Source organism: Syngnathus leptorhynchus, chromosome 4, assembly GCF_054491065.1.
Source record: "Syngnathus leptorhynchus isolate UIUO chromosome 4, UIUO_Slep, whole genome shotgun sequence".
Lineage (NCBI taxonomy): Eukaryota > Metazoa > Chordata > Actinopteri > Syngnathiformes > Syngnathidae > Syngnathus > Syngnathus leptorhynchus.
The window spans coordinates 18,723,756-18,742,785 of NC_141198.1; the positions used below are offsets into that span (position 1 = coordinate 18,723,756).

At 48.1% G+C, this 19,030-nt stretch overlaps 2 protein-coding genes across 6 annotated transcripts; one reads left to right on the plus strand and one right to left on the minus strand.

The window, feature by feature from the left end:
* The first annotated feature begins 736 nt into the window (after nt 1-736).
* Nucleotides 737-10,059, plus strand: LOC147058687 (somatomedin-B and thrombospondin type-1 domain-containing protein). Of its 5 annotated transcripts, none has more exons than XM_085908932.1 (5): nt 737-1,566; nt 5,532-5,717; nt 5,993-6,083; nt 7,323-7,481; nt 7,829-10,059. In XM_085908932.1, the coding sequence occupies exons 1-5, from the start codon at nt 1,308-1,310 to the stop codon at nt 7,932-7,934; spliced, it is 801 nt and encodes a 266-aa protein (XP_085765058.1). In that variant the 5' UTR covers nt 737-1,307; the 3' UTR covers nt 7,935-10,059. The 5 variants fall into 5 exon arrangements, with proteins under 5 accessions (XP_085765058.1, XP_085765060.1, XP_085765063.1 ...); XM_085908934.1 differs by having other exon boundaries at nt 5,535-5,717; XM_085908935.1 differs by lacking the exon at nt 737-1,566 and adding an exon at nt 1,575-1,924 and having other exon boundaries at nt 7,829-10,058.
* Nucleotides 10,060-14,460: 4,401 nt separating this feature from the next.
* Nucleotides 14,461-18,601, minus strand: snx18a (sorting nexin 18a). Its single transcript, XM_085908886.1, has 2 exons — nt 17,145-18,601; nt 14,461-15,281 (listed from the first exon to the last, which is right to left on the minus strand). The coding sequence occupies exons 1-2, from the start codon at nt 18,553-18,555 to the stop codon at nt 15,034-15,036; spliced, it is 1,659 nt and encodes a 552-aa protein (XP_085765012.1). The 5' UTR covers nt 18,556-18,601; the 3' UTR covers nt 14,461-15,033.
* Between the last annotated feature and the right edge of the window lie 429 nt (nt 18,602-19,030).

Consider the following 19,030-nt stretch of genomic DNA (forward strand, 5'->3'; position numbering starts at 1 on the left):
ATGTCCACCCTGTCATAGTGAAATAGAAATCGGTGTCAAAATCTCAAAGAAATTCCAAAGGTGTTTGTCATCTTGCTTACTGAATTGCGTTGCCAAGATAAAGTTCACCATGATCAAATGAAACGTTAACGTGAGCCAAACATGTTCAGCCATCCTGTCGTTGTTCTCCATACTTGCTATCAAAGGCATCTTGTGCTGATATTGACGCTTGTATGACTGATTTGAAAAGTATTATTACTCGTGTAACATTTCTAACGAATAATCTGGTTTTGAAAAAAAGCTCTCTCTATGTCGAAAGGTACTTTGTGTTTTGTTTGTTTTGTTTTCTCATAGGGTGTAATATTCCAGTATGTCTTCGTGAAGCCCTTATTTTGGTTCAATGAAGATTTGTTGTTGGTGAAAACAAAAAGTGAAAGCGAAGCCATTTTAATTTTTTTTATTGACTTGTTCTGATTCCTGTTTATTGTCGTATGTTATGGATGGAAGCATTCATGAAAGCCCGGTAGTCGATGACTTGATCAGGGAAACTCGCTTGGCTGGTGCTCATATCATTTGTCAGCTTTTTTGTCACATGTCTTGTGAAGAAAAGAGGAGTCTTGTGTTCAATAAAGACACCGTCTTGTCATAGAACCAGTGACAATGTAGCAAGAGCTTCATCTTGTGTAGCATCAAACACAGGAGCGATTATCTCCCTCTGGCACTCACCCAGTGATGAGAGAGAGAGAGAGAGAGAGAGAGAGCGCGAGCTCCTCTCTTCTCCGCGCACAATGAGGTTTTATGAGGAGCCTCCATTCATCCCATCATCATCATCTTTGTCATGTTGTTCCCTGATGGTGCAGAGACGTTTGATCCAATAGAATGGGTACAATCTCTCATGGCTCGTTCAGTGTCGGCATTATCAAACCAACGAGCTGACCTTTGGGAAGCTAGTCTTCTTCCATTGCTATACGTGTAGATGCATTAACATTCACTAGTCTATATTTTTATATCATCTATTCAATTTGTAAAGTGAGGGAGGGAGCGAGAGAGAGCCAGAGAGAGAGAGAGGCACAGTAAAAGTTTGGGAAAGGCAACAATAACTGCAAAGGGGCGTGTCCCAGGGGCGCATAGAGAAGAGCTGGTGCGCGCTCTTGGTCCACTTTTACGCATCACTAACTTCTCATTGTCACCCACCCACCCATCCCGGCCGGCCGGAGCAGCGCTTTCCCGTAACAAGAGCCACGAGGAAAGTCATTTCAAAGCACTTTCCCCCCGCCCGCCACCTCCAGGTCAGATTGAAGAAGAAAATCGCGTGGAGCACCTTGGTCATGGGTGCGCACCGATGGAGCTCCGCGCCTTTCGGATCGCTCCTGTCACTGTGCGGATGTTTGGCCTTGCTGTGCGGCGGGGTGACGGTGCCCCGAGTGGAGGCCGGCTGCCGGGAGCGGGACAGCCCCAACTGTTGCACCGGGCGGAACAACGACTGCTTCGAGTACACGCGGAGGAAGACGTTGTGCTACTGCGACACGTATTGTCAGAAGACCGGAGACTGCTGCGACGACTACCAGAGTGTGTGCCTCATATCTGGTGAGTTGGAGCCTAGAGTTGGGCCATCACTTTGAAAAATTGAAAAATCACGACAGTACTGCACTTTGTAAAAGCGAAGAAAACCTATATAAAACATGAAAGTGTAAGACGTGAATATTAAGTATATGTTAATGACAAGAACTAGGATGAATAAAGTGTGAACAACTAATTCTGCTGCTCATTGTGCTGCATTACAAGGCCGTAAGGGTTCCCATTATGGCCACCAGGAGGAGGTATAATACAACCATGCAAACACAAACGAGGAAGAAGAAGAACTTCTTCTTCCTTTCTTTTACCATTAGTGCAAGTGACTCAAGATGCTGTAATATTAATCATGGAAAACAAAGACTATACGCCGGTAAGTATTGTAATATAATCCTATTTTTTTACACGAATATCCGTCGCTTAAAGATTTCTAAATTCGCCAATATCGACGCGAACATGCATGCATTGGCATTTTAAAAGAGGCGTGTTATCAGCCTTCTTTCTCATTAATGATGTCACAATCACGTTGTCAAAAAAGAACAACAATTGTTGGAGTTGCAGAAGAAGAATCAGACCTGATGTAAAACTAATCCATAACATTTGGATTTACCAATGCCACTCGCCTTGCAATTGTGAGAAAAATGGAAGTTGACATCCAAGTAAAAAGTCACAATTTCCAAGTTAAAAAATTCCCATTTTCTGTGGCCATAGTCTGCTTTGCTTCGAGCGAGGGCCGCTCTCCTCTCTCACACGTGGCGTGTGTGGAAAGCTCAAGCTCACATTGTGGGCCTGGCCTGCCGCTATATGTTGCGTCTTAACAAGCACCTTCAGGGAACAATGGTGCATTTCAAGAGCTCTTCAAACAAACCCCTCTGGTTAAGTAAGCACACGCAACCTCTTTGTATGCACGCTCAACCTAACCAAAATACAGACCAAATTTACTGTCAAACTGAAAAGAAAGACAACATAGCCATCACAAGAATCTGCAAGGTTGCTGTGATAAATCCATGACCCTGAAGACAGAATGAATATCTTTGGGTCAAGGCCGAGTTGTGACGTAGCAATGAATATATTGAACGTGACGAGTGGCTAGCACTAGTTGCTAGCGTTCGTTAGCCTTTGTCCAAATGATGAACTCTACATGTGACCAAAGTTGAGAAATTAGTGTGATTCGATTTTTGTGTCAGAGTCAATGGATAGCACCGTTACTAAACCTCGGTCCAGTGATGCAGGACAAAATGCCGGTGGCCTGCTAGTTGACTTCATGGCTCATCTGGCACATCTGCTTCTCTTGTACGAATGTTGTTGTCACGTCCTGACCCGGCCGGACGTTCACTCCTCGCTCGCTCGCTCGCTCGCTCTTCCTGCCTTCCATCCCACATGTTCCCTCCCGTCTTTGGATGTTTTCACCTCGAAGGCTTGAAAGGGTCCAGCTGGATCAACAGCTGTACGCTCCACGCATGTTTCTGCTTGTAAAAGGACTTTTTACTTTTCATTTCTTCAAACGGCTTGCTTGTTTGTTTTCAAGAAGCCACTATTGCATCACGTTTCTCAACTTTTTCAACATCCTAATGGGAGTCGATCGCACGCGCACGCGCACACACACACACACACACACACACACACACACACACACACACACACACACACACACACACACACACACACACACACAGTAGTAGTAGTGAGTGCTTAGTAGTAGTTGTCGTCGGCCCCCGTGACCAAGGTGAGATTGGTTCTAACCTTCACCGTGGTTCTCCAACGCACCTCACGTTGGTTTGCCGTCTTGTTGTTTTGTCAGTCAGGAAATGTTTCCGTATGTGCTAACCTGTTATTATTAGTCTCGTCGTTGTCTCTGGCTGGGAGGGGGTGTGTGTGTGTTTTTTTTTTTTTAAGGGGGTCTGTTGTCCTCCTGAGAACATTAGGACATCTGGGTTCCATCACAGAAGGGGGTGGGAGCGTGTTCAAAAAAGGCACAGATGGAGGGAAAGAAGTAGGTAGGTGATTAAGGGACAAGGAGATAAAGCAAGCTCCGACAAGGCCTTTGTCACGGCACCCTAAAATGGAAGCAGAAAAAGCCAAGCGAGCCGAAACAGCGCTCAATTATGGCAAAGTGTGACTGGCTGGCTGGCTGGCGATGTTTGCGACAAGACGGAAGACCAAATTGCCATTTCACGATGTTTGTGTGAACCTCTGCCAGGGAGCGAGAGCGTTTGACCCTCTATTATTATTTCTCTCGGTGCGGACCAAAAACAATGTTGCCCGGTCACGTTTGTTTATCTAAGCCGCGTGTTTTGGTTCATCTCAAATAAAACGTTCAGCAGAGTCGAGCTGTCTGCAAAGTTCAACGTAATTTGAAACGTGTTTTTTGTGCCTGAATGGGACATTTATGTAAGCGGAAGTCTTTTCTTCTCCAAGAATGAAGCACTTAATTGGGCATTTGGTAAAAATACGTATAGGGTCGCCGCAACACTTGGGCATTGGACATTGTGATTTCCTAGGAATCGCTTTTACTCATTTGTGTCAGGTCAAGCATAACCTTCAAATCTTATAACTGTATATGTTTTGCGGAGCAATTTATGATGAATATTTTTCAGTTATTATGATTTCTTTTGTGTTCTCCAATTCCGAAAGGACCCGAATGGCAAACAATAGTGTTATTGTGTTCGGTGGAGTTGATAACGTCCCAAAAATGTGCTGCCCAAATGTTTCAAATGAGGGCTAATTATTTTGGGTGCTTGACAAAAACCACTTGTTTTCTCCACGCGGGGTGAAAGGTCAGAGGTGGGGGCCGTGAGCCGAGCGGCGGGTCAGACTGTTAGCAGGGTTTATCACGTGGGTGGCGACTCTTGTCGCACTGCTCGTACCACAAACGCAGCGCAGGACCACCACCGCGGCTAGGCAATTACCTCCTGACCTCCGGTGCAGGGTGGGTGGGGGGGGACTCGGAGTGCGGGAACTCGCCGACCCTATCCGTTTCATCGTACGCCCTTTTCACCAAAGACCCTAATTGGCTGTGTGGCCCTCAGTGAAGAGAAACAAAGTGTGTGTGTGTGTGTGTTGGATCAGAAGAAGAATGAGGAGCAAGTTGGCTCCAGATGAATTCAAATGGAGGTACAAGTGCATTTTCCAGTGATGACTGCAATTGGAATGAGCAAAGGAGTGTGCTGTGAGGTGATCTGGGAAAGGCCAGGCCGGGTGTCAGGTGGGCAGCACTAATGTGCTGGAATTCCACACTGGCTTTGTGGACTGGCTGTGTCACCGAGACAGCCCCCCCCCCCCCCCCCGACAGCGCCATGGGAATGAACAGAGCGTGGCGGCACCTTGAAAGCGCTCTCACTCTACACACACACACACACACAATGAAGATGGAGTGGTCGTGTTGCTCCTTAGTTTGGGGTTCTTCATCTTCTCCATCCCCCGGATCCACCTGCTCTCCTCATTGTCTGTTTGCTGCTCAGAATGATTTCTTTCTTTTTGGATTGAATTGGCATCAAATTGTATTCAATGATATCAGGTCGTTTGTGCGCATTATTGCGCAAATGAAGCGAGCAAATCTTTGACTCTCTTAGATACTTGAAGTGTGTGAGAAGTGTCATGAAAGTCTCCTCTCCAAAAATCAATCATTGTGAACCTCCTCTCACCTTCTTTGTTGTGTGTACTGTTAGAGGTCAGATACGGCTGATTTCCCGCTGATTTCAATAGCACTTCCTCTTGGGATTGATGTCATTGGTTAATTGGGCCTGATTGCTGCTGGCGCCGGCGCCGGCTGCTCCCGCTGCTTCCGTCTTCAAGTGTGGCTACACGCACGCACGCACGCACGCATTTTTCCACCTGCCTCTCATCTGAGGCGCTGCCGTCAATACCATCAGGGTCTTATTGGCTCATTGACAACCTTCAGCACCACCCACGCTAGACATTTCAATTCCGAGCTCTACAGTCCTTTTTTACTGATCTGTGTTTTCCGTGCCATTCCCTAGCAGCCGTCGACTGTGCGGTGGGCTCCTGGGGCTCCTGGTCGCCGTGTACGTCTCCGTGCGGGGTGGGGAGCACGGAAAGGAGTCGCCAAGTGTCCGTCCCGCCTCGAAACGGGGGGACGCCTTGCCCGGACCTCAAACAGCGCCGCGGCTGCTTCGGAAACAACCAAATGTGCGGTTGGGCCAAAGGTGAGCCGCTCGCTCGCTCCCTCGCTCGCTCCCTCGCTCGCTCCCTCGCTCGCTCGCTCCCTCGCTCGCTCCCTCGCTCGCTCCCTCGCTCGCTCCCTCGCTCGCTCCCTCGCTCGCTCCCTCGCTCTGTTAAGTATGAAGGCGCTGGGCCACGGTTACGCATTTAGCGTATGGGCGAAGCAATGTTGAAACATTGACAACACAGGCGGCATCAAATAAGAATCAATCCCAAATCGCTGAAATGGCCTGGTTTGTTTCTTCTTCACCACCTGCAGACGTGGCGAAGATCCTGCCCGATTCCTTCAAGAGGAACTTTAAGGACCCTTGGAGGAGGCCTCACATGCTGGTGAAGGAGGAGAAGGCCAGGTAAGGTGGCTCGGCACGCAACGCCAGCTGCGCTGGCTCGCTGCGCTGGCTCGCTCGGCAGACGATAATAACAAGGTGTTCTCTGGCAGACGCTTTGTACAAGCCCTATTTGTTTTGTCTCTCAATCGCTCATCTGTGGCAAAAGGTGGTCCTCATTGAGCATTTGCTCTGAGAAAACACTTTCACCATTTCTTTGTTTTTTTTTTTCCTCCTTTGTTGAAGTGACACACATCTATTCGAAAAAGGTCTCATTTTTCACAAACGGCGTCATCTTTGGCCGAATAGCTGGGCTCAGAGCTGAATTATCTTGCTTTTAAATTGATGAAGGGATCAAGTTAGAAGAGGACAGAGACCTTGAAACAATCATAAAAGAATCCCGATCTGTTTCTCGGACATAGGCTCCAGCAATTTGCCAAATTGGGATGTTGGCTAAATTGACCGAGAGGCTAATTCCCTCCCTCCCATCTTCCGTAAATCAGATTGCGTCACTGACATTCCATCTTCTAATCTATGTCAGGGACCTTTTCATGCACCGGAGAAGGCTTTTAATCCCTTTCCTCATCCACGAATGTCTCATTTTCTTGAGTAATGTGCGTCCAGGGCCCTGATAGCGGGGGGGGGGGGGGAACACGCCAGTCCAATGTCACTTTTAATCAGCTTCTTGGAGAACGGCCATGACTTTACATCCTGCTTTGTGAGAGCACATCCAAGAAGGACAGCTGTACTTTTTGAACCTGGATTACACCGGCTTTATCAGCAAAGGTCAGATCACGATGCTGTAGCCAAAGCCAGCTCAAGGCCCCAAAGGAGGAAAAGCCTCCTTGCTACTTTCTGCTAGGCCAAAGCAAGCGCTTGCAGTGCCCAACCGAGAGCGAGCGCCCATCGATTGTTTACGTTACGTGCAAGCCAGACAATAATCATTGAAAATGATCATTTACAAATGAAAAACAAAGAAATGAGAACCACTCCTTTTCGCCTGTTGATATGCTGCAGGTGACGTGACACCGCTGGATCACCTTCAAATCATGCTGTGCTGAGAAAACAATTTGGGAATCATTCTGACACCTGCGCTGCGTGCGTGCATGCGTGCGTGCATGCGCTGTTATCTTTTGTCTGCTCGGGGGGGGCGCCACAGCTCGCTGCCTTTGTGCCAAGTTCAGCCGCTCCCGGCTGGCCGGCTGGCTTCTTTTATCGTGCTCGATTCACTTATGCGTCATATGATTTTTGCTGTGGTTGCAGCTATTGCGTGTATTTGAGGGTGAAACAAGCGAGCGCGGCTTGCAAACTGAAAGTGTGGAGTGCCCAGCTGGTGAGAGAGAGGCTGCTTTGCGCAGAGTGCCAGAGTGACGCCATGTCCAAGTCAGAGCGATGTGGAGGAGACGGCCTGGAGGGCACCAGGTAAACCAAACTCTGGGTTCCTAGTGTCATTGTGAATAAGGACTGGAAAAATGACCCAAAGGTTTGTGATTGTCGTCAAAGTACTTCATGAAATGAAGCTCCTCCCATTCCTTCCAAATCTGTATTTTACTGCCCCTCGGTGGCCGAGACACGCACCCAAGAAGGAGCAGCGCAATGTCCACTGAACTGAAGCCGAAGCTGTTGAATTCTTTCCATTCTAGATCATTGCTGCGTGTTTGAAAAGTGTAAAAGTATAGATGGAGTTAGTTTTCTTCTTAAAAACGCCTTCCATAACAGAGACATTTTTGGGGTAACAATACAATACAGTCCTTTTTTTTTTTTTCTAGAACCTTCTGGTCGGCAGCTTCCGCCGTAGGCTGCCACGGGTCATGGGTGCGGGAGTCGTGGTCCCAAGTCTGCCGATGCCCCCCTTACTCTGTCCTCTTTGTGTGAGCGCCACACGTCCACGTGGAAGGAGCCAGCCACACGGCCAGCTGGACAGCTCCTGCAAAACCGTGTCCTGCAAAAAGTCCCGGATGGGTTTACTCAAGGAGATCAGCAGCATCCTGCCACTTTCTTTCTTTCTTTCTTTCTTTCTTTCTTTCTTTCTTTCTTTCTTTCTTTCTTTCTTTCTTTCTTTCTTTCTTTCTTTCTTTCTTTCTTTCGAATCATCCACCTCATGCTGTGTACTGTATGGCTTACTCCACACGCAGCTCACCTTGCAAATAATATTGCAAATGTTACCGCCAGCCAGTTTTTTCTTCTCCAAAGCACAGCAACCACTGTACACTGTATATTTTCACCTCCTATCTGCTATCTACCTCCATAAATGCGTTTTAATAATGCGTCATGTATAAATATGCAGAAATATATGATTTAGCTTTATACATTTTCTACTCTTGATCGCCACATTTTTTTTTTTTTGTATCGACGTGATTTTACCCCAAACGGCAGCGAGTGCGCTAACATATTAAGAGCCCATTGGCCGCTGGTGTGCCCAACGTTTCGCTCTCTGTGCGAGTACAGTGGAACCTCTAAAACAAGTCTGAATCGGCAAGGGGAGAGCGATCAGAGAGCAGCGTCCGATTTCTGCTCAACATAATGGGAAGGAAAAAAAAAAAACAAGTGTGGAGTCAACTGTGTTTCATTTTGACTCAGCTCCCAGGTGCACAGTGGTCACTATGTCTTCTCATTGGCCATGAAGGGTGAGTCCACCTTTTATTGACTTGTTTTGACACAAAGCGTGAGAAAAATTCAAATGCGTCGCGATTATGCTCTGAATCTTGATATCAAAGTGCGTAGAGGTTCCACTGTATTTCTATCAGGAATGAGCAGCAATTTCTCAGGTGTTTCCATCACGACGTTTCCCCAAAATGTCGTTTGTGAAGCTCCCGTGCCGTGCCGTGCCGTGCCGCCCCGCCGGGCCCAGCTGTCAGCAGCTCAATAAATGTTCCAAGAGCTGCTTAGTTAGTTTTACAAGAGTGCTAGTCGGCAAGTGTAAGATGTAATCACTCCGTCCCGCTATTGACAGACAGCCTGGATGCCTCATGATGTCTTGGCAGGTTTTGTTGCCTTTTGTTCCACCCCACCGCATTTTCTTACAAATTGTGAAAATAGGGCTGCCATGGCTGTTGGATACGGTGTGCAAATGTAGCCAAACCATCCGGGCCTATTTCCCTTTTTTTTTTTTTTTTTCTTGAAATTGCTGACACTTAAAGGTCCGACACAGCACTTCTTTTCTATGCTTGTGGGTTTTTTTGTTTGTGCGTGCGCGTGTGTGTGTGTTTTCTTTTCCTTGGAAGAAATGGTAGATTAACATGGCATTCCTGACTTGAACAACACAGGTCATTCAAGCGCAGGAATTCCAAATACAGCACGCGTGCACCTACACACATACCTACCAGAAAGTTCCTTCAAGTGGAGAACTGTGATTTGTTGTTCTCTCGCTACATATTTGTGTATCGGTTTATTTATTCTAAAACAATGACTAGCGCAGAAATCCTTTGTACCCTGACCATGAGTGAAAATAAACAATTTTGTTGTTGTTTTGGAAAGACTTTTGTGTTTAAAGGGACCTTGTCTTCACTCCTTCTTGTTTTTGCTGGTTCATCCACTTGAACTTCACCTCCTTCAGTAATCTTGACCTGCCACCTACACAACTGGCCTGAGCCAGCCAGCACAACTCTTGTCTCTTTGTGCACCAGCACCCTCAGCCCTTCCCTAGTGCTAAGCAAAGGGCAGGAAGGCCCATCTCTGGCTGGTTGCCTGATGGGCTCCGACAGCAGTGTGTTCTGGGATTAGGCGGCGTGAAAGGGGGGCATTCCGCTACCCCGCGGCCTTTGTGACACTGTTTGCTTTTGACAAGACAGCTGTTCAAAGGCCTCTTGAAGCCTGCGCACTCAGGGGGTGACTTCCGTTCATTGTTTTGGTTTTTGCTGGTAGCTGTGCCATGACAGTAGTCATCACCTGTATTTGCATCACCTCTTTCTCACCACCATCCATTGTGCGTGTTTTTCCAATCTTTGTATGAATACCCTATTGTAACACAACAATATACAACTCAGCTGCTTCATTTGTATTGTGCTGACTTTAAATGGCATTGTCCAGTGAGAAGTCAATGTTCCCCCTTGTGTTTATTTTGGGTTCCACTGTTGACCGCGAGATGGCAACACAGACTGTAGCCTGACTAAATTTGACCAAAGAAAATTGAAAACAAGTACAGTAGTTCCAAAATTTCCCCCAAAAGTAGTGCTAATGCTAGGCCAGTTGTTTTGTTTTTTTTGCACACCTGAAGGAAAAGAAAGTGCTGTAAATGCTCTCAAACCACGTCCATGCTATTTTCATATGGTGGATTTGACTTCTCGTCTGAAAGGAAACGGCAGCAATGGCAAATGCTTTTAACTTGTGGTCGCAGCGCAGCCGAGCCATGGATATGAACAATACCTGCTTGCTTTAGCAGACGTGTTGTTAGAGGGGCCTTTCAGCTCGGGGCCGCTCCCCCGTCAGGTCCGCTATGTGTGTTTAGCAAAGGCTTGACCGTAAACTAATGAAACAGTTCTACAAATGAAGGCTTGCAGCCACTCGTTGCCAGCTGCTCCTGACACACAAGAATGATAATGAATAGATGTCCAGATGAGGTCTGCAGCGTGTGATCTTTTACAGCTAAACCTTTGCCGGCTGTCACGTAAGACAGTTTGTCAATCATTTGTCGTCTTTTCTAATCGTTGGGTCATTCTAAAATTGAAGGCCGGCCTCCCTATGTCATTTCAAGCTTTTTACACAATTGATATTGGCAACACCAACGCAAATTGACAATTTAAAAACGATGCCCCAGGTGAACTGGCGCGTCTACGGTAAACGAGGCTGCCGTCCGTCCCTTCCGCTGTCAGCTGCACCTTTGGGGGCCAAACCTCCACTATCCTGTCAAGCAAAGGCCACGAGTTGCACTAATTGACACACGAGGTATTTTCCAATTCATTCATATTAATTCATTCTATTAGGAGAACAGAGTGGTATAGTTGTGAATTCTCAAATGTGCCATGCATTTGTATGAGCAATCAGCTCCACACCAGACATCCAATGAGCACCTCAAGTAAGGTTTTAAAGTCCTCAAAATGAAAAGATTCAGTTGATGCGCCCAAAGTTCTTTTTGTTCAACTATTTCATTAGCAGCTTTAATGATACACTCTCCTATTTTTAACTCTTTATTGAACATCGACTATCACAAACTATGAAAGAGCCGAAACGGTAATAGAATACTCAGCTATAGAGCATCGGCGCCCTCTGCTGGAAACACGTTGTACTGCAGCCACCACGAGAAACACTCCCAACAGTCACCGGTAGAGCGCGAGTTTGCTGCACAGTGAACTGGCGTGCCTACGGTACCGAGAAAGTTCAATTCAAATAGAAGCAAGCAAGCGCGTTAATGATTTGATTTTAGGGGTCTCGCCTTCGAGTCAGAGAGCCCCCGAAAAAAAAAAAATCCTGGTTGTGATTGAAAACAGCAGTTAGCCTAGGGAAGCTTTTGCCGCCATTCTTGCTTGATATTTTTTACAAAATTGTCCAATGATGTGCTGACACCAGCGTGTTAACAGGAACATAAGCTGAAAAGCGAGACGCTTCTGCGGCAGTCTGACTTTTGGACCTTTTTGCATGACAATGAGTCATAAAGTGTCAACAGTCAGGCCCATTGTTTGTTCTCAGAGTGTTAGTGCAGAAAAGCCCCTTTGCACAATATGTTTGGCTGTGCATTTGTGTTGTATAATTTGACTTCTTTTTCTTTACCAAGAGAAGATGACGCAGAGTCGCATGAATGAGGTTTCACACTGATGCGTTATTGAACTTGTCCAACCTCCATTTCACTTCCTGAGGCCCCCTCTCTCTCTCTCTCTCTCTCGCCCTCTAAGATACACCATTAGAAGCAGTTTAGTCTTTTCCCTGGAGCCAATAAAATAGCGCAGAGGTGTGCAGAATGTAACACGTCAGTGCCAAGAGCAGAGCGCTCCGCCAATGCAGAAGAAGTAGACACCGACCGACCGACCGACCCATTCAGTGGCTTCATCGTCACTGCTGTAAATCATCATTAAGATCCATGTGGCTAATGTACTGCTCCTCCTTAAGGAAGGACACAAGGGTTGGCTTTGATTTAAACAATTCAAAACAGATGGCCATTGTGTGCTCGCTGGCATTGACTCTGCTTGACATGTGCCTTCCCCAAACTCCGTCAAAAGCAAAAGTCAAACAACAACAACTAGTACGTAGCTTAAAGTGGTTGTGTCGGAACCTCCATCTTCATCCATTCCCACAGATGTGTATTCAAAGGGTGAGTCGTTTTACTCTATTCTAGTTTTGTTCTTCAGTTTATAACTTGCCTATATAGTTGTTATGTTATCATGTTGTTTTTCTGTACAGTCCAAAATGAGAAGAATATACTTCCCTTTAGGATCATTCCATACTGAAGAAATGTCTACCATGACAGTGTATGATCAAATCATTCCCAGCAAGGCTCAAGCCCCCCCCAACATTGTTCCTCCTCGTTTTGTTCATTGGTGTGCCGAATGAAGCTTTGGGATGGAGGAATGTACAGTGGACCACGAAGAGCATAAATAAAAGAAAGAAAGAAGGAAGGAAGGAAGGCAAACGACGTGTGTTGTATATTGTATATATATGTATCTTGGAGAATCGCCAGAGAGGTGGAGGCTTATTTCGGTGTGGGTTCAGTCAATCTACACGAATGAGGACCCCACGAGAGCTTCCTGTGTGAGGGCTGTAAAAACATTCCAGAAGCTTCTGGCAGGTACAGGACAGGACAACGATGCATTGCCGGTTAGCCAAAACAAAAACAACCCACAGGAATCCAAACACAGACACAATTGTGTTCCTCAGTAAGAATAAGCGGAATCGTTTTTATTCCTCTAAATCACAGTGTTGCCTTGAGGTACGAGCGACCCGAGTTACACGTTTTTGTTTGCATTGACTTGGAAGGAGAAAGTGAGTGAAAATCCTGATTCTTTGTAGAAAGCGCTTTCAATCTGTTTCTTTGGACTCTGTTCATATGAAAACAGAAATTCTGTCGCTTCGGGCTAATGCTAACATTAGATTAGCATCTATGTGAAATAGTAACCATTTAAACAAGCGATATTTCATAAGTCATTTAGACAGACAATAGAACTAACGTTACTCAGCCAGCCACATAGCTACTTGATTCTTATCCTCTGAACAATGATCTACCAATGCCTCCAGCCACTCATATTACGTGTCAAAGGAGGGTTATGAATCCCACACCTGCAATTCTGGTTCCCTCAATTTCAAAAGGCTCCCTCTTTTTCTAGGTTCATCACAAGTCTCACTTTTATGCACGAGTGGACATTCTGGTGTTGTGCTGAGGTTGCCCGATGATCTCGTGGCAGGCAGGCAGGCAGGCAGCCAGGCAGGCAGACCAATCTCACTCACTCACTCCAGCTTGTGTGAGGAGCTCATTTACACTTGGATGAGTGGTTAAATCAGAGGATATGAAAAGATGCAATGTCAAGTCACTTTCATTTGTTAATCGTCCCATGTTGACGGCAACCATGACAACACAGCTCCACTTCCAACACCTCCGTCCGTCCGTCCGTCCGTCCTCGCTGATAACAAGCCAACTGTCATCAGGTCATCAAACAACAGCAGATAAGCACAATGACCTTTGACAAGATTTTTAAAAATATCTATCATCTATCTATCTGTGTGGCGGCCCAGAGCTAAATAGACTGCTTGTCCACAAGCTTGCCAAACAACACAAATTTGGGTGCTTTTCTACAATCGCACCTCCATCCACTTCAAATGTGGCACAGCCATCCCAACCAAACAAAGCATTTCCTTTCATAAGAGAAAGTCTTCTCAAATATTTCGGGGTGGGAATTTTCTGGTCCCTCTCAGGAGTACAGACGGTCGGTCTCGAATCCGCTGAGGGAAGTCAATAACGACTTGACATGATGCCAGGTGCAGAAAGAGAAGCAACAGGAAGAAGTCGTGCGCTGACATTGGTTAGCTACTATGCCGCTTCTCGGTGCATTGGATGAGACCGTATCCATCCGTTGCTATTTTATGGCTCATTTAGGCTCACGGGGGAGCTGGAGATGATCCTAGCCGACGGGACCCTGGACCGGTTGCCAGCCCGCGGCTCCGACGAGCATCGACAATCCTATTCGCAGGTAAGAACGCTTTTGGCAAAATATCCCAGCATGCATTGCCTTTCTCAAGCAAGCCTCGCATCGCAGGAGGTGGAGAACACCCATTTCCTACGGTGTTGGCAGCACACGGGAGAAATTGGGGGAAATTGGGGCTGCCAAGGACTGGGGCATTTTGACTTCAAATTTAATTGATAGCAGAAGGCGTGAAAAAGAGCGTGACCTGTGATTGGCTGGCTACCATGAGCCACAAAGAGGACAAGCGCTGTAGAAAAGGGAATTGGAAAAAAAGGAGTACTTTTGTTGTTGTTGTTCAGGAAGGATATATTTCTCATCGCTTTGACATTTCTTACAAAAACGGTTGAAAAATGTTGAATGTAAGGCATCGATCTCACTCCATTAGAATATGGTAGAAAACTTGATGTCTTTCACTTATTCCATTCAAAAATGTTCAATTCATTGATCATTTAAAAATATTTCATTGATCATAAGCTATACCTAGCCATCCTGATATCAATTCAAACACGGAGGTGGTGTTTTCAGCAAAATACTTTGGTCAAAACAAAGACAATTTCAACATAGAAGAGAAGGCGCATTGAGAGGCCAGCCACGTAAACAATTTTGGCAGAGCGAGAGAGCTGCAGTAGTCTGCTCAAATGTAAGGCTCAAAAACAAAATCCAATGGGGATTACTTCCACAGCATTATATCAGGGGTGCCCAAACAAGGTGTGGCATCCATCTGGCTTTATTCACTACCATCCATCGCTACGTATCCCGCAAACGTCCCAAAAATGTGTCAAATGCTTTGGGAGGGGGCTCCAATGTGCCACCCACGGGGCCGCACGTCCGACAGCCCCGCATGAACCGCTAACGCCATCGGTCCGTTAGTCGTACTTGTGCAGCGCCTCTTCCAGCGTGCTGGTGATCTTGCGGAAGAAGTCCATCTGCTGCGTCAGGAAGTGCTGCATTTGCGCCCGGAAGTCGCGCACGCGGATCTGGTGGAAGTGCTGGATCTCAGCCAGCGTGGCGCACGAGATGATGTTGCAGCGCTCCGTGATGCCCTCCGCCTGCGCCGCCTCCATCTTGCCCTCCTCCACGTGACGCTGACTCTCCTTCACCTTGGTAAGGGCGCCTGCATGGAGGGAGATATCAAGACAAAACATTTGAATCAAACTGGGAGACTGCTGACACTTTTTTTAATAGGAACCTTGGACTCGATTGGCATCGGAGGACTTTCTTCGTGTTGAATAGATAACAAATTGCTCACAGATTGCTAATGCTTAACCAAAGTTCCGCAAACTGGAGGTTAACGTCCAATTTTGCATCTCACACGCACGCGTAAGGATGGTGAAAGCGCCATTTAAGGAAATGCTGTCCACCCGCCGCTATTTCAAGGGTAAAACATCAGCACCCACCGCTTCAATTAGAATCATGAGGTCAGCCCGCACAGCAAATCATCACCTAGAAATCTTTTACCACACGAGTGGGAAAACTTTTGAGGTGTGAGCAGATTGAGTCACCGTGCATTTTGCAAATGCAACCTTGCATTTTCACACCCAATTCAAAAGCGGAGCCATTTTCTTTCAAACAAAGCTGATGCCTGTGTGTGTGTGTGTGTGTGTGTGTGTGTCAGGCATCCTGTTGGCCAAACTAGGCTCGAAAATGTCCCCAATTCAGGACAAATTGGCTCAATTTAGGCCATCACGACTTGTCCCAGGGGAAACATTCTCATTGAATAGCATGAGAAAATGCGTCCAATACTTTTGTCATTGTTGTGTGGTGGGCTCACATTCACACTCTTGATCACTTTTGAGGTGTCAAAGCGTTCTGCGAGTCACCCCTCAAGCTCATCGCTAATGGCCTTCCTGCAGAAGTTGCAATCAATATTGACGTCCTTCCCCTCACTGAAGTCGCCGCATATTGCCTGCCACCGGTGTGGCTTTCATTTCCGTTTCCGACTAAGCGCGTGGTAAAAACGAAGGCAGCCAGGAAGCTCCTGTGGTTGGAGAATAAATAGCACTTCAAATGACTCAAAAGAGCAAAGATTGTTTTTGAAAGCTGTCGTTTGACTTATTGGTCATGCCCGCCCAAGGAAGGGTCTTTGGCACGTGCTGGCAGCAGTCAGCATGCGGGCGGGCCTGAGTCACCCATCCGTCAACCGGTGTGAGGTCACGTGACGAATGATGGCTGGCTGCTCATTGCCCAGTCAATGGGCGCAGTGTCCAAACGGACATTGAACCATGTGACTTTGGCATTTTTGCCAGCAGGCCAGGCCAGGCCAGGCCAGGCCAGGCCAAAGGACATTAGGAATGCAAGTTTTTCACAAAGACTTGAAAAAAAAATATCTGCAACTTCCCGATTGAACGGCTGATCTTGATATTCCGCTCTGAAATCTAAAGCGAAGGCTTCCCTAACACGCCAGACCCTCCCTTGGAAAAACGAAAATGTCTGCAGCTGTCGCAAGCTTTGATGTGATGACTCGCCAATGTTGTAGGCGTCCATCTCGATAGATTCTTGCTCAATTGGAGGAAATCGGCGCCAAAATTGTAGCAGCTCAACGTGGAAACCGTCGGACGGATGATTCGTGTCTCACCGGGTCGCCGTATTTATCTCAAGTGAGGAGGCACGGCTGGAACAAGGATGACTTGACTTTATCCTCTTGGCTCGGACACCGTGTTTTCCCCAGTGATGGCTGCAAGAGCGCACGGCACTCAGCAACCACGTTGCAAAAGCAGCCACGTACTTCAGGTGTACGTGCGCATATGTGTGTGGCAAGCGGGGGATTTGTGTAAGTAAGGCCTTCCTGTCGTCACGAGCAAGCAATTGTGGCTTGATTGCAAAAGCGTTGAGAGCCAAATCACATCGTTTCGCCTTTCCGTCTGCTAGCTTCATGCTAATTCTAAATAGCACGGGTAGGTGTTATAGTTCTATAAGGCTTCAAGCAACAGATTGAAGACAAGCAATGCACTGCACGATGTTATTTCGAGTGTGTTACCTTTCTGCACGTGGATGATGTCCGGGTAGTTGGCCAAGTGTCCTTGATAAAGCGCTAACAGGTCCATGATAGGGTCCAGATCTTTGTTGGGCTGCTCTGCAAAGGAATCCCCGATGGATTCAAAGGCATCGCCCGTGAAGGAGATGGCCCGGTTGAGTCCGGCCGAGAGGACCTGCTGGTCCATCTCGAAGGACTGGCCGAGGACCTTGAAGGAGACACCCAACTTGTGGTACTCCTTCCGGAAGCCGCTTATCTGCTTGCGGGCAAACTCGCCCACGGTGGCATTCAGTTGTAGGGCGCTGTCGTCCATCCTCTTGGCGAAGGCCTTGAAGCCGTCGATCTTGCTCTCCACCTCCTGGAAGTCGAGCGGCGCCGCCGGCGTGCTGATGGTGAGGAAGAAGTTGGCGCCCACCATCTCGTCCTTCTCGGCCTTCCTCTTGCCCATCTTCCAGGCCTTGTCGTCCGTGCTGCAGGTGAGAAAGTGCTGGAAGACGTCGCAGCGTGCCAGCACCGGGTGGCTGCTCATGTGGTTCATCCACCAGATGAGGCCCTTCCGCCTCTTGGAGATGAAGTCCTCCTCAAAGCGCCCCGTGGCTTGCTTCTCCGGGATGTGCGGCACCGAGATGACGGGGAACTTCTCCACCAGCCGGGCGTATAGCCAGTCAAAGTGCTTGTAGCGCCGGTTGACCTGCTCCTGGGTGTGCGTGGGCGTCAACTTGTACGACATGTACGACTTCATCCCTTTGAACTTGGTCTGCTTGGTGGGGTCGTCTATGGTGCAGGTGAACGGGTACGGGTTCTCCTGCCACTGGGGACCGTGCGGGCCCATCACCACGCAGATCTTATCCCCGTCCTTCACGAAACCCGCCGCCTCGCCCAGCACGAAAGCCTCGCCTCCGGACTTGACAAAGGTGGAGAAGCGGTTCAGGTTGCGGCTCACTGTCGCCGAGCTCTTGGGGTGCTGACCTCTCGCCACGGAGGATGTGGACACCCTGTAGGTGGACGCCGCCCCGTTGCTTTCAAAGTCTCGGTATCTGCCCGGCTCGTCCGCCACAGTGGAGCTGTCGTCCCAGTCGTCGTCCCAGTCATCGTCGCTGCCTGGGCTGGGCTGCTGCTGCTGCTTCTGCTGCTGCTGACAGGAATGCTCCACTGTCGCCACGGATGATGGCACGTTGGCGTAGCGGGACTCGGGTTGCGCATCGACGGACGTGTGGTTATTGTTCCCCCGCAGAATCTGCACGTAGGAGGCTGGGAAGAGCCCCCTCTCGCCTTTACTATTCGTGCCCTCCAGCCAGCCATCGATGTCCTGCTCGCTGTGTAAACTTACTATCTCGTTCTCGCGCACCGACACCTCGCCGGGATTCTCCGAGTTAAAGTCGTAAATGGCCCTGGCCCGGAGGAGTGCCGACATGGTCGGAATGAGGCGGCGAGTTAGGATCGGAGCGGCTGGCCGGAGCCAGAGGCAGAGGCGGTGGGGTTAGAGAGCAGCGTTGCGTTGCGCTGCGTTGGGCCGCGCAACGCTGCGCAACGCAACGCTGCGCAACGCTGCTGGCAGTCCCAGCGAGGAGCTCGCTCCCCCTTTCAGCCCACCACTAATCAAGGCCAAGTCCGTATTCACGCTTCTTCAAACGTCATGTATCCTTCTTAGCCCCAAAGAGTGTCGAGTAAAATAAGCGTTTTGGTCTCCCGAGGACAGGGAGGCTGCTCCTCGCCTCCGTACTGCGTTGGGACGCTGCTTGCTGCCTGTCTGCTTGGAGCTCAGCAACAGCGAGTCATCCAGGCTGTGTAATCGAAGGCGGAGCTGTGAGCCCCCTCACGCCACAAGACAGCAACAATCAATAGACCTCAGATAGACACTGCCATCTTGTGGTTATCTGTAATTTTGC